General features: G+C 51.3%; 1 protein-coding gene across 1 annotated transcript; it reads left to right on the top strand.

The window, feature by feature from the left end:
• The first annotated feature begins 894 nt into the window (after positions 1-894).
• On the top strand, positions 895-9,869 carry ZC3H12A (zinc finger CCCH-type containing 12A). The gene is made up of 6 exons (XM_075114848.1): positions 895-1,041; positions 1,188-1,724; positions 4,910-5,049; positions 5,853-6,087; positions 6,642-6,748; positions 6,865-9,869. The coding sequence occupies exons 2-6, from the start codon at positions 1,231-1,233 to the stop codon at positions 7,887-7,889; spliced, it is 2,001 nt and encodes a 666-aa protein (XP_074970949.1). The 5' UTR covers positions 895-1,041; positions 1,188-1,230; the 3' UTR covers positions 7,890-9,869.
• The last annotated feature ends 2,446 nt before the right edge of the window (positions 9,870-12,315 follow it).

The following is a 12,315-nucleotide window of genomic DNA, read 5'->3' on the forward strand; positions in this document are numbered from 1 at the left end:
TAAGCAGCCCTGGTGCATGCACAGAGACTCCTCCGTGGCTGCAGGATTGTCCTTGCACCCAATACAACCCACTGTCCCATTTCCCTCTGTCCCATTTCCCTCTCTTTCCAGCTTCAGCTGGCGGGTTTCTGCTTTCCAACCGGGCACTGAGTGTGCTGGGGCTGGAGCAATGTTCTCCTGACAGCTCTTAGGCCAAAGCCTGGTCTCTGACATGGCGAGGGGCAGCAGGCTGGTACCGCCTTACACCCCGCACGGGTCAGGGCATGCATCCTCTCTCGGGGAGCACCGAGCACACGTTGCAAAGCTCCGGGACTCAGTGACCATTTGACATCCACCTCTGATGGTGGAGGGGGAAGTAAGAAAGGGCCAGGACTGGAGTTTTAATGTTTTTAACCTCGGAGTAACAGCAGCCAAGGACAAGCTGGAAAAACCTCTAAGGAACCAGCTTCTCTATGGCATCGACCTCTTCGATCGAGGCTTTGCCTGCCTTTGCTATCTGGTTTTGCCGCGTCCCGCTGCGCCGCAGCTCGGCGGGGGCCAGGCTCATGCAGCGGGGAGCGCGGGCTGTCCCGGGAGGAGACCGGGAAGCAGAAGGGCAGCGTTTACCGAACGAGCAACGCTTGTCGGGGCAAATCTGCCCGCATTGCAACACGATTTGCATAAAAGCCAGGTGTTTGCAGCAGGGACCTGTCTCTACATCTGCCGGGGTTATTCCCCAAGGAGGCACCGGCGGGGCTGGAGGGGGACCGGGGGGACCAAGGGCACCCGGCGGGGGTCGGCCGGGCCCCGGCCCCGCTCCCGGCGCGGCCCGGGACGCGGCGGGCCCGGCGGCGGGGCCCGAGGCGAGGCCGCACGCCGGGGCCGGGCCGGGCGGGGCGGGGGCGGAGCCGGCGGCCGCTTCCCGGTCCGCCCGCGGCCCGCCCGCTCTGCCCTTCCGCTTGGCGCGGCGCTGCCCGGGCCCCGGTATAAAGCAGAGGCGGCCGCCGCCCGACCCGCTCCGGCCCCATGGAGACGCAGCGGCGGCCCGTGGGCGGCAGGCCGGTAAGAGAGGGGGGCGGCGGGGCGGCTCGGGGCGGCAGGCCCGGCACGGCGCGACACGCGGCCCGGCCCTGTCGGGGCCCCGCGGAGGCCGGGCCCGGAGCGCGGCGGGGCTGGGCCCGCTGCTAACGCCCGTCTTGGCCCCGCAGGTCCGGGGCGTGAGCGGAGGCCGGCAGCGCCCCGCGGGGAGCCATGAGCGCGGGCAGCGTCTCCTCCGTCCCGGGCTGGCCTGAGGCGCTCCCGGCCGCCAGGCCGCCCGCGTCCCGGCTCGGAGAGAGGATGAGCGCCAGAGACCCGTGCGAGAGCCGCTGCCTCGGCCCGGGCCGCCTGCCCGGCGCGGAGCCGCCCGAGGAGGCGGCGAGCCCCGGGCGGGAGCCCTGCGACAGCGCCGAGATGCAGCTGAAGGTGGACTTCTTCCGCAAGCTGGGCTACTCCTCGGAGGAGATCCACGTCGTGCTGCAGAAGCTGGGCCTGAACGCCGACACCAACACGGTGCTGGGGGAGCTGGTGAAGCACGGCCCGGCCGAGCGGGAGGGCGCCGAGGCCCCGCCGGAGGCCGCCGAGGCCCCGCTGGTCCCGCGGGGGGGGGCCGTCAACAAGACCCCCGCGCCCCCGCCGGCCCCGGAGGAGACGGAGAGCGAGAACCTGAAGCCCATCGTCATCGACGGCAGCAACGTGGCCATGAGGTGCGGCAGGGGTTTCTGGGTGGGTGCGGTGGTCCCACCGGGGCCGCGGGCGCTTTGCGTGGCCTCCAGTTGCGAGGTGTGCTAAGAGCTTGCAGCCCGAAAAACTCGGGGGGGTTTCTCGCTGCAAAGAGCTGCCGCTGGATGCCCTGGTAGCGGCTGGTAATGTTTTCCAAGGCACCTCGGCAGTGTGCAGATCTCTCACGAGGATGAGCGTTGCAGCTGCAGATGCGGCCCGCCTTGATGGCCTCTCCTGCCCGTGGCCTCCACCAGCCCGTGCCAGCGGTCATGGGGCTATGACAAGGGCAGGCATGCTTGCCGGGGATAAAGACATTTCCTCCTAGTTTTTAGCTTATGAAGAGGATAACTGAAGATGCATCGTTCTCTTGCCTAATGGCTTTATGTAAGCTTCTGTAGCAGGAAGTTACTCAATAAATAATTGCAGGTTTAATTAGAGAAGGCTTCATAATATAGAGTTGTCTCCTGCATTGGAGACCAGTCTCCAAATGTTGACTCCTGTATTTTGGTTAAATTTCTGTACAGTGTAGAGATCGGATGGGATGCCAGAGGGGCCCCCTAGGATGTGTTGTCACCAAGGCAGGGCTGCGGCTCACCTTCGGCATCTCGGGCGTCCTGGTGCTGGTGGCACAGGCCCTGTCAGGTGCTGCAACCAGAGGCAGCCTGCGAAGCCGCTTGGGTTGGAACAGTAACTCAGGAGAGCCCTAGTGTCTGTGGAGCACCTCAAGTCTCTGGGCTGGATATTTATTGGCCTGATGTCCCTATTTTCACCTTGGCTTTTGTTCCCCACGACAGCGAGCGTTGCCTGCCCCCACCGCAGCTCCCGGTGCTGCGCTCCCCACCACTGCACAGCGGGGTCTGGCCTCCCTTCGTTTAAGGCATTGGGTTTGTGAATTGGGCTTTGTTGCAGTTCAAAAGCAACCCTCCTTCACGGTGTTTTAGCGTAATAGATCTTGTAATGTGTGTTTGTATACACAGACTTTATAAAAAAGACCCAACGGCCAACAGGGTGCTGCGTGCGTTACTGCAGACTAAGGTGAAAGTGCTGAGTGGAGATGTGTCTGCAGGTGTGGCTTTCTCCAAGCTGTGGCTGGCAGTTCTGAGAACAGGACTGAAAAAGATGGGGTACAGTCTGCTGTGTGACTGGACAGCACCTGAGAGTCCCAGGCAAATAAGCAATTCTGATGGCAGTCGAGTAGGGCTGGGCAGTAAAAGGTGTGACCTGGGTGTCTGCAGGAGAGCACAGCCCTGTTGCTGCGGCTCTCCAGCAGCTGGGCAGTCATTTGAGGAAAATGGCCCATTGTGAGACGTGGGCTGGTAAGTGTGACCCTTGCAGGGAAGCTACTAACCTTAGATAAGTGCTCAGGCCTCAACAAGAGAATTGGTTGTGTTTTTTGAACGAGGAGCCTCTTGCCTGTGAAAGCTGTCCCAAAAAATGCAGGAGAGATCACAGCAAATGTGACTGAGGGCAGGCCAGGTGGTAATAACGCTGCCAGTAGGATGGAGTTTGACATGAGAAAAGCAGTCTGGCTTTTTTAAGCAATTCGCTAGAAGGGGAATTCCATTCTGAAACTTCCTGTATTGATGGTGTGATGTTCCCTGCTGATTCATTTGCAGTGTGTACAGCAGCCTCCCTGAACAGCTCTTGACAAACGTATGCAAATCATAGTGGAAATTAGCTTTTACTTCCTTCTAAGGGAATTTTTTCTTGGCTGCTGCCAAATCAGATCAGCCCAATTAGCTGCCTTCTGTAGATTTGGGATTGGTAGCAGGGACTTAGGAAAAAAAACAAACCACAAACGAAAAAAAAATCCTCTGTTTTTCTCATTTATCTCTAAAAGACTACAGTAACCTGTTTCTGGCTATCTGCAGCAAAACCAATCTGACACTGGAGAAAAATTTTAGAGCATCTTATTGTTAATGTCAGCCTTTCTGTAATTTGGGATTCTTAATGAAGACGAGTTAGGTGTCTCTTCAGGTGTTAGTTTTGGTGTTAATAACTCAGTAAGAACTATATATTTGTTTTGGTCTGACTCTTCAATTTTCTTAGCTTCAGAGAAGGGTGAGGGCAGGAGGAGGAACAATGTTCCTTTCTGGTGGAATGGTTGTACTACAGTAGCAGTGCTTCGTAGCACTGCCTCTGCTGGGACACGAGCTCTTCAGTAATTACCTTATGGAGGAGTTCGCTGGCCTGCCAAGTGGTGGTGGCAGTTGAAATGTCACTCAAGTGTAGATGGGAAGAGTAAGACTTGAGGCAGGGGTAGTGCCCAAGTGGGGAAGATCTTACTGAATTACGAGGCCAGTTATCTTCAGTATAGTACACCTTACCAGAGTGTCATCCTGAAACGCAGGCTATTGGATCCCCAGAAAGACAAATTGGGCTGTAATACAGAAATGTTGAAAGTTTGCCAGAACCATTATCAACAGAAGAGCTGATTACACTGTAAATACTGGCACTCGTAAAACAGGAGTGGTGGTTTCCTCTTAGAAGTTCTGGAAACTTACTGATATGACGTAATGAATAATGAGGAAGCAGCTTTTTGCATTGGTACATGGCTTCTGATGCTGTTGTCAAACTTTGTTCTCAGATTGCCAAGTGCTGTTAAGACATTCAGCACTGATCCTGTTAGCAGGAGATGTTGCTATTTTGTGCAAATAGTGCATTTGTAACTGACTTTTTGGGCCTTTCATCAGTGATGATGTCCTTGAGCGCATAAAATAACTTGTTTTTTGTAACTTTACAAGCAAAACACTTAGTGAGAGCACAGTTTATACTGGCAGAGGTTAGCCACTGGTGCTAGCTGGCAGAATAGGACAAAGGGTGTTCAAGATCACATTGTACTCAGGGCTAAAAATAAAGATCTGGAGTCCAGAGTTGAAGAAAAGCCTCTGCGCCTGAGTCAGAGCAGCTGCAACAGTTATGGCTGCTTTCTCCCTCCCACTGAGAATTTGGGTATTTTTTGGTGTACTGAGGTGCTAAAAGCAACGGTGATTCTGTGCAGTTCTTTGTGCTGCTGTTTACACAAGACGAGCAACAAATACCGCTTGTGTTATCTAACACTTCTTCACTAAGGTTGTCTGAATTGCGGGATCCATTTGCTTAGTGTATTGCCTGACTAGTCTGTACGTAACCTGAGCATTGAAATTCTCCATTTTCTTTTTCGATGCAGCCATGGAAATAAAGAGGTGTTCTCCTGCCGAGGTATCCTTCTGGCTGTCCAGTGGTTTTGGGACAGGGGACACAAGGATATTACAGTCTTTGTGCCATCTTGGAGGAAGGAGCAGCCACGACCAGATGTACTTATAACAGGTGTGGAAATATGAAAACCAAAAGTAGCTTTTCAGGCTTACTGCTTTGTCACTTAATGAGCTTGCAAAGTTCTGGCTAGTTAGTAATTAACTTATGAATGGAAGATCTAAGTAGTAGGAGATCCAGTAAGCTGAGCTGACCAGTGAGAATTAGTCATTAACTTCTCCCCTAAGCGAGTTCTTGCCTGGATCAGTTGGAATAACTCAGAGAACAGAGAATGTAATACTACTCTGCTTCCTAACTTCTTGCCTTTTATTACTTGCGTTTCTTTCCTCTTTCAGGGACACATCTTCATGCTGTGTATTTGACTGTAACATGTTTGACACTCTAGACTGGACAGAATTTCGACATGCTAAAAGTTAAAGCTTGATGGGAGATTAGCCAGAATTATTCAAATTGAGGGGGGGTTCGCTCTGAACTTGCATCAGCTGAGATTTCTAAGTAACTCTACTTAGAAAGAAAGGAATCAATGCATGTAGTAGGGCAGTACAAAAGATACCAGCCTGCCAGTCTTAAATGCAAATCGCACTTTGCACGCAAAGGATTATGTGGATGGGACTTGCTGTATGACAGCAGCCTCTGTGGTGTGCTCGGAGTGTTCTGGGGTGCCATGCAGGCACTGCAGCCAGGGCTCCACCTCTGACAGCTGGATGGAGGGTATTACAAAAGAGATGAGCCTACAGGCTGAGTTGCGGAGGGATGAAATTACTTTATGTGAATTTTGTCATTTATTTATAATGTTACCTTATCTGTGCAAAGGCCTTTGGGCTGTGGAAGTGTGTTCACGGTTGTGTTTGTTCTAGACCAGCACATTCTCCGTGACCTTGAAAAGAAGAAAATTCTGGTCTTCACTCCTTCCAGGCGGGTTGGAGGCAAGCGTGTTGTCTGTTATGATGATCGATTCATTGTGAAACTGGCACACGAGTCTGATGGCATTGTGGTTTCTAATGATACTTATCGGGACCTGCAGAACGAGCGTCCTGAGTGGAAGAAATTCATTGAGGAGCGTCTGCTGATGTATTCCTTTGTTAATGACAAGTATGTTCCCATTCTGCCTTTGCTTTTTAAAAAAATCCATGTGAGCATGTTGTCTTGTTTTAATGAAGCAATGGCAAGTGATGCATGGAAAGAGCAAAATGCTGGTACAGAATGGGGAAAAATCCTGTAGAGAGATCCTTTGGTAGAAGGAAGTGTGGTGGGATGAAATGCCCAACTGTGGTGAGGTACAAAGGCATAAGGAATTGGAGTAGCCTTAATAGCTGTTCATGGTTTGGAGCTGGGAGTTCTGCTGCAGTGGAGTTCCTAGGGGAGCTCTAGGACTTGATTTCCTCACAGGACAATCATTAGCAGGCCCAGCAGCAAGTACTAATTCTAGTCAGCAACAGAGCACAAAACCTCTGCTGTGCCTGAAGTGAAAGCCCTTCATGCCAGTCTTTTCTAGGTGACAGGAGAGTTGTCACTGCAGTGAAATGGGAAAGCTTTTTAGGGCTCAGATGGCTTTTAACCTTCAATGATATGGGAGACTGCTAGAAGAAATGAAACCCTGACCCAGGAAAGTGAACTGCTCCTGACTGAGATTTATTTTTCTTCAGGTTTATGCCTCCAGATGATCCCTTAGGGCGACATGGCCCCAGCCTGGATAACTTTCTCAGAAAAAAACCTGTGGTGCCAGAACACAAGAAACAACAGTGCCCTTATGGTAAGACCTGCCTTCTAAATATGAAGACTGAGGTGTCTGTGCAAGTATAATCCATGCATTTAGTGAAATTCAGCTGGCCATTCCACACTCATTCCATGCTCTGCCTTTCTTTGCAGGGAAGAAATGCACTTACGGAATTAAGTGTAAATTCTACCACCCTGAAAGGATCAATCAGCCCCAGCGCTCGTTAGCTGATGAACTCCGAGCCAATGCAAGGTTGTCTCCTACCAGAAGTGCCAATGCCAAGGAGGAGAAGAAGGGCAAAAGAGGTTCCCAGGCAGAGCTCTTGTGCTCTGTGCCCACAGAGAGTGATAAAGGCTCTTTGCAGAAGGTCTCTGCAGAGAGGAAAAGCTTGACCCACAAAGCAAAGCTCAGTGATGTTCCACTTCAGGTCAAAGGCTGTGTGTCAGGCAGTGTCCCCCCTAACGGTGGGAGCCACAGGTCTGCTGACAGGTACCAGCAGCCTCATATGGACTCTCTGTCTTATATCTCTCAGGAGCACCTTGACTCGGGCATTGGGTCTTTGGAGAACCAACTGTCTGACATGTGGCCTTACAGATCTACCAGTCACTGTGATCATTCCCATGCTGATCAGGTGGCAGTCTGCACCTGCCATAGGCAGATACCTCTCTACTCACATTCTCCCAGCCTAGAGCAAAATGGTCCGGTGGCTTACAATCATGGTTCCCATAAATCTTCTTCCTCTGGTGCTAGCTTCTTGCAGTATAGCCCTGAGATCTCTCACTCAGGACCACCTCACTCTTTCTCAGGCTATGGAGTACCTGTACACCCAGCTAATCCTGGGCAATACAGTCTGCCCAATGAGTATAATGCCCCTGTACCCCATTCTCGTGAGTACTGGTCGGAACCGTACCAGATGCCACCCCCTCAAGTGAGACCTACCAGCGTGCGAGATCCTCGCTCAGTACAGAGAGCCCCAGGGTCAACGTATGGGGACTCCTGCCAGTGGTCTGTCCCTGACCAGTTTGCAGAGGAGCGGGCCAATGTGCACGTCAAGCTGTGTGGCATATTCCATCCCCACTTAGTTGATGCTGTGATGAGCCGTTTCCCTCGGCTTCTGGATCCCCAAAGGCTAGCTGCAGAGATACTAACGTACAAGTCTCAGAACCCAGGTATATGAGGCAGATGCCAAGGGCAGCTGGGCATGTGAAAAGCTTGAGGATCAGTGTTTGCACTCTAGCTACCGTAAATGCCTTCTGGAGGCTCCTCCTTATTCCTTGGAAGTACCAGGCTCCAGTTAGAGGCTGGGTACCAGATGTAGTATGCTCACAGCAAATTCTGGCCTGGACGTGACAGCGTGCTGCTCTTAGAGGCAGCCGAGGCTCCCGTCTGCCCCAGAGGATGTTGAAGAGGCTCTGGGTGCTGAGCAGAAGAGGCTGCAGCTTCAGAGCAGGATTTTTGCTTTGGGATTGCATGGTGAGTCAGGCACACCCTAAATTCCTGCAGTTCAGAACCGAATGTGACCTTACTCCTCCCATTACCTTCAGTTCTGAGACGGCTTCGTGTACTGTCAGACGTAGGGAGGGAGGGCTTGGGGGGGGCGTGTGAAAGATAAGCAGGCACTACCTTGCAGTGGTGCGAGGCTGTGTTGTGAGGTCTGAAGTGCATTGTCAAGGCTGTTCTTAGCTCTTAACTAAGCCTCTTTGCTAAATCCTACCAAGCAGATCTGTGGAAAATGTCAGATTATAAACCTAATATGAAGCTAGGTTTGGCTGGCTTTAATTCGGTTTTATTGGTGCACTTCCTTAATGATGCTTTCCGTACCCCTCCCACCTACACTTACCTTCCTAAGATGAGGTAATTCCCCAATATGTACCACAAGTGCTTAGCAAGCTGCTCGGCTCCCAGAAATGAGAGGAGCTAGGAGTGCGATCCTTTCTCAGGATGAGAGGCCTGACACTGCTCCAAAGCTACCTGCGAGTTGTGTGTTTGGCATTTGAAAAGTGCAGTTGTCAGAAGACGCGGGTGACTGCGCTCTTGATGCTGCTCTGAAACCTTGACCTTGGCTGGTGGCCTGTCTTAGGCTATCTCTGTACAACACTGACAAGGAGGATTTATGATGTTGTGCCTTTTGTCTTCGGACAGCAATAGTTTTGAGCATTCAGTAGAACAGCTGTAGTCATGTCTGGACTGCTGCCAGTACCTTAACATTTTTCTCCGTAAAGCTGTTGCTTCATCTTCCTTCTTACTGATGTTTTCTTGTCCCCTTCAGCTTTGTCAAACTATAGCAGCATCCAAAAATGTAGACTAAGACTTATTTGGTAAGACTGTTCCCCTTTCATTCCCCCTTGCTCTGTAAGATGTGTTTTACTGTAGATACTGTAAGAGACTTTAAATATGCAAAACCAATTCCTGTAGTAATTGGTTCTGGTCCTGGAATTTCATTGTGCTTAGAATGCAAAGATGTGTCTTGCACTTGCAGGCCAGAAGCAGTTGATTAGTTGATACACATTGTATCTGTGTTTTTGTTATGTTTTTTAATTATGTCCATCTTGTGGTTAACCCAAGGCTGTTGAGTGGCAAATTGTGAAGGGGAGAGTGGTGTGCAGCTGTTTCTGAGATCCCTCTTCAGGAACGATTTTGTCTATTACTGTTCTTCCCTCTGACTGTCCAAGGCTTGACCTACCCAGACTGGCACCATGTGCCACAAAAACCACAGGGACACAGAAACCTGTATGCCTGGTTATTATGATACATTACAAATTAGTAATGTTTCATATTAGTAAGCAAAATGCTTCTTAATTTTAAATAACACGATACTTTGCATATTTGTAAATGACAGGAAAAATTGTTTTTAATGTTATTTCCAGCAACTTGCTGCTTGATGCTGTTTTTAATTAGCACTATTCTCAACTCAGCCACTGAGTTACTTGGAGCGGTGGTTTTTGTTTGTCTGTCGGAATGCTGATATGTGTTTCTTCTCTTGCAATCGGAAGACTAACATTTTATTCTCACAAGCTGACATTTTACTGAACCTTCTATATGCAGAAACTGCATGCATACTATGCAGTATATAGTGTATGTACTGAATGGAGGCAGCCGTGTGAAACCATGGCAAAGTAAGAACTTGCATTATATAAATAAAAACTGTTGAGTTGAATTATTCAGTCTCTGGTGGCTTTCTGGAAGACCATTCAACATTTTGGCTGGCTTGCCAGGCAAGTCGGAAGTTATCCTTCCTCCCTGGGGTTCCTCTGACAACCTTAGATAGGGAACGAAACGCAGTAGGAACACCAACGCTTACATTTCTGTAACAGAATCTTCCCGTCCCTCCTACTGTACTGCAGTACAGCATGTTCTTATCTGACTTGTCAAATAACTTTATGGTCTTTATTCACATTCGTACTCCTAATTTAGTACAGAGCAATGGCTATTGCTAGTTAATCAAAAACAAGGAGAGCAGGTGCTCCTGGAGACAGTGCTGTGTTCTGGAGAGCAAATCTGAACCTCGCACTCTGAAGGGTCATTTACTGGCTGTGGGAGAGGAACTCCTCTGAGGGTGTCTCCTGAAGCAGCAGTAAGCTTGTGCGGCTCTGTACCTGTACGGTGGCTGGGGGGATTAAGTGCTGCGTCGGGTCCGATCAGGCCTTTCAACCAGGTGAAGACTTTCCTGCTGTTTGTAGTAGGGTTTGTAGTTGAAATATGCTGCAGGATTTTAAGGCTGATACTCCAGTAAAATACCCTAATAGGTAATTTTGGTTTTGCGGGATGTGTAGATGTGGGGGGGAAATAGTTATTTCTTTTAAAGCTGGACTGACGCAACCGAAGGAATCGGCGTGGAAGCGCAGGCGCTCACTACGATAACCAGGAAGGGAAGAGCTGGTGGCGACTTAGTTTGGTTATGATGGTAACTTTTCTATTGCAGTGACAGTCCTGGTGTGGCGCACAGAGCAACCCGGGAGGGTCAGACCCCAGCAACAAATCTGGTCAAAACTACTCCCAGAAACTGCTGCTGCCACCCAGGAAACCCAGCCACAGTTCCTCTGAATTCTCTCACACAAGGCTTCTGTGTGAGTGAACCTGCGCCTCCTGCCCCTGCAGCATCCTGTGGGTTTAAGGACTGCTTTCTTGTGCGCACCGCACGCGGTGGGCCCGTTCGCCGCGCTGCTCGGGAGCGCGGGAAACGTGGGAAATGCTCATTGGAACTGTCACTGCTGAGCACTTTTTTCTTTTCCCCCCGCACACTCGTCCGCACTGAGTCAGAGGAGCTGCCTACCCGCACACCGCGGGCTGCTGCGCTCGGGCAGGCACTCGCTGTGCTGTTATTGTGGAATTTTCAAGACTCATCCTGTGGCTTACCGCTTCCTCGGGGCACATCGGCGGGGAGGACCTGTCATGACTGCTGTGCCATTTGCATTGTGTTTCTTATCCTTCTAAAATAGGTTAGATCTTCTTGTCAGCTTACTGAGTTTGAGGAGGTCACGCACAGGCACCGTGTCGAAAGTTTCCTTAACTTCAGAGGGGTTGCCCTGCCTTCATCCTGTCAGCTTTGTGCTGCTGGTCGAGCCTCGTGCCGAGCCCAGCAGGAGGCTGGATCCTCTGAGCGGCCTTTCCTGCCCCAACAGGGTGAGGAATTGCTGCTGTTCCCCTTGAAAGGGCCAGCGCCCAGGCTGAGCTGGAGAATGGGGTGCAGAAGGCTCCTGAAAAGCATCAGGGCACAACCATGGGAAAGAAAAAGGGGAATTGCTGAGATGACCCAAGGCTGTTCCTGTTGGACAGCGGGGTGCTGCAGAACAAGTCTGGTGAGCCCATCCATCGCTAGCTCGCTCCTCCTAAATCAAGCGTGCCATCCTTCACCCTCCAGCAGTGGTCAAGTCATTCTCACTTGTCATCTGCGTTGTTTCCTCCTCGAGCCCAGTGCCTGCCCTCAGCAGGAGGGGGTCGCTGGCGCTCTGTCCTCAAAAGCCCAAGGTTGGGGTAGGAAAAACTCGGTGTGAAAGCGAGGAGGCTGAGCGGGGATGCTTGCAAAGAGGAATGAGGGGTCCGCTGATGTGTTTTGGGGGTAGAGGAGGACAGCCTCCTCTTTGCCTTCCTAGTTGTGCTAGAAATAGATGGAAAAGGTAGTAAATAGCATCCACTGCATGACAAAAAGACAAGCAGACAGGGGAAGAGCCCTCCTTCAGATGTCAGTGCTGCAGGATATCTTGACTTTGTTTTGTTTTGAACCAGTACTCAAAAGAGGGAAGAAATGGAAAGCTGTGCTGTGGCAGAGGTCAGGGTGGAGAATGCTGGATTCTCATCTCTCCTTCCCCTGTGCTGGGCGGTGTCCCAGGAAGGGCCCTGGGTGGAGGAGGCAGCCCCCTGCTCCCAGCCCAGCGGGGTCTGCAGGTCACCAGCCCGCTCCCCAGGGCTTGCTCGCCTCTCCCCTGCACCAGCTGCCTTGTGCCCTCCTTGCTTGTTTAACTTTTGCTTGAACCCATCTGGTTCCCTCCCATCGGGGGATTTCCAGGATGTGGCTAGCTCAACTCTTAATGTTTTTAAGGCGTTTCCAGAGGCAGGAATCTGACCCAGGGCTCCTGTATGGGCCGTGGGAAAGGGGCTGCTCT

The sequence above is a fragment of the Phalacrocorax aristotelis genome, chromosome 20 (genome assembly GCF_949628215.1).
Source record: "Phalacrocorax aristotelis chromosome 20, bGulAri2.1, whole genome shotgun sequence".
Taxonomy (NCBI): domain Eukaryota; kingdom Metazoa; phylum Chordata; class Aves; order Suliformes; family Phalacrocoracidae; genus Phalacrocorax; species Phalacrocorax aristotelis.

Excerpts from the sequence above, each read along its gene's own strand:
- ZC3H12A (XM_075114848.1), top strand. The coding sequence starts at position 1,231 with ATGAGCGCGGGCAGCGTCTCCTCCGTCCCGGGCTGGCCTGAGGCGCTC. Across the intron at positions 1,725-4,909 it reads GGCAGCAACGTGGCCATGAG|CCATGGAAATAAAGAGGTGT; the intron begins GTGCGGCAGGGG and ends TTTTCGATGCAG. Across the intron at positions 6,749-6,864 it reads GAAACAACAGTGCCCTTATG|GGAAGAAATGCACTTACGGA; the intron begins GTAAGACCTGCC and ends CTTTCTTTGCAG.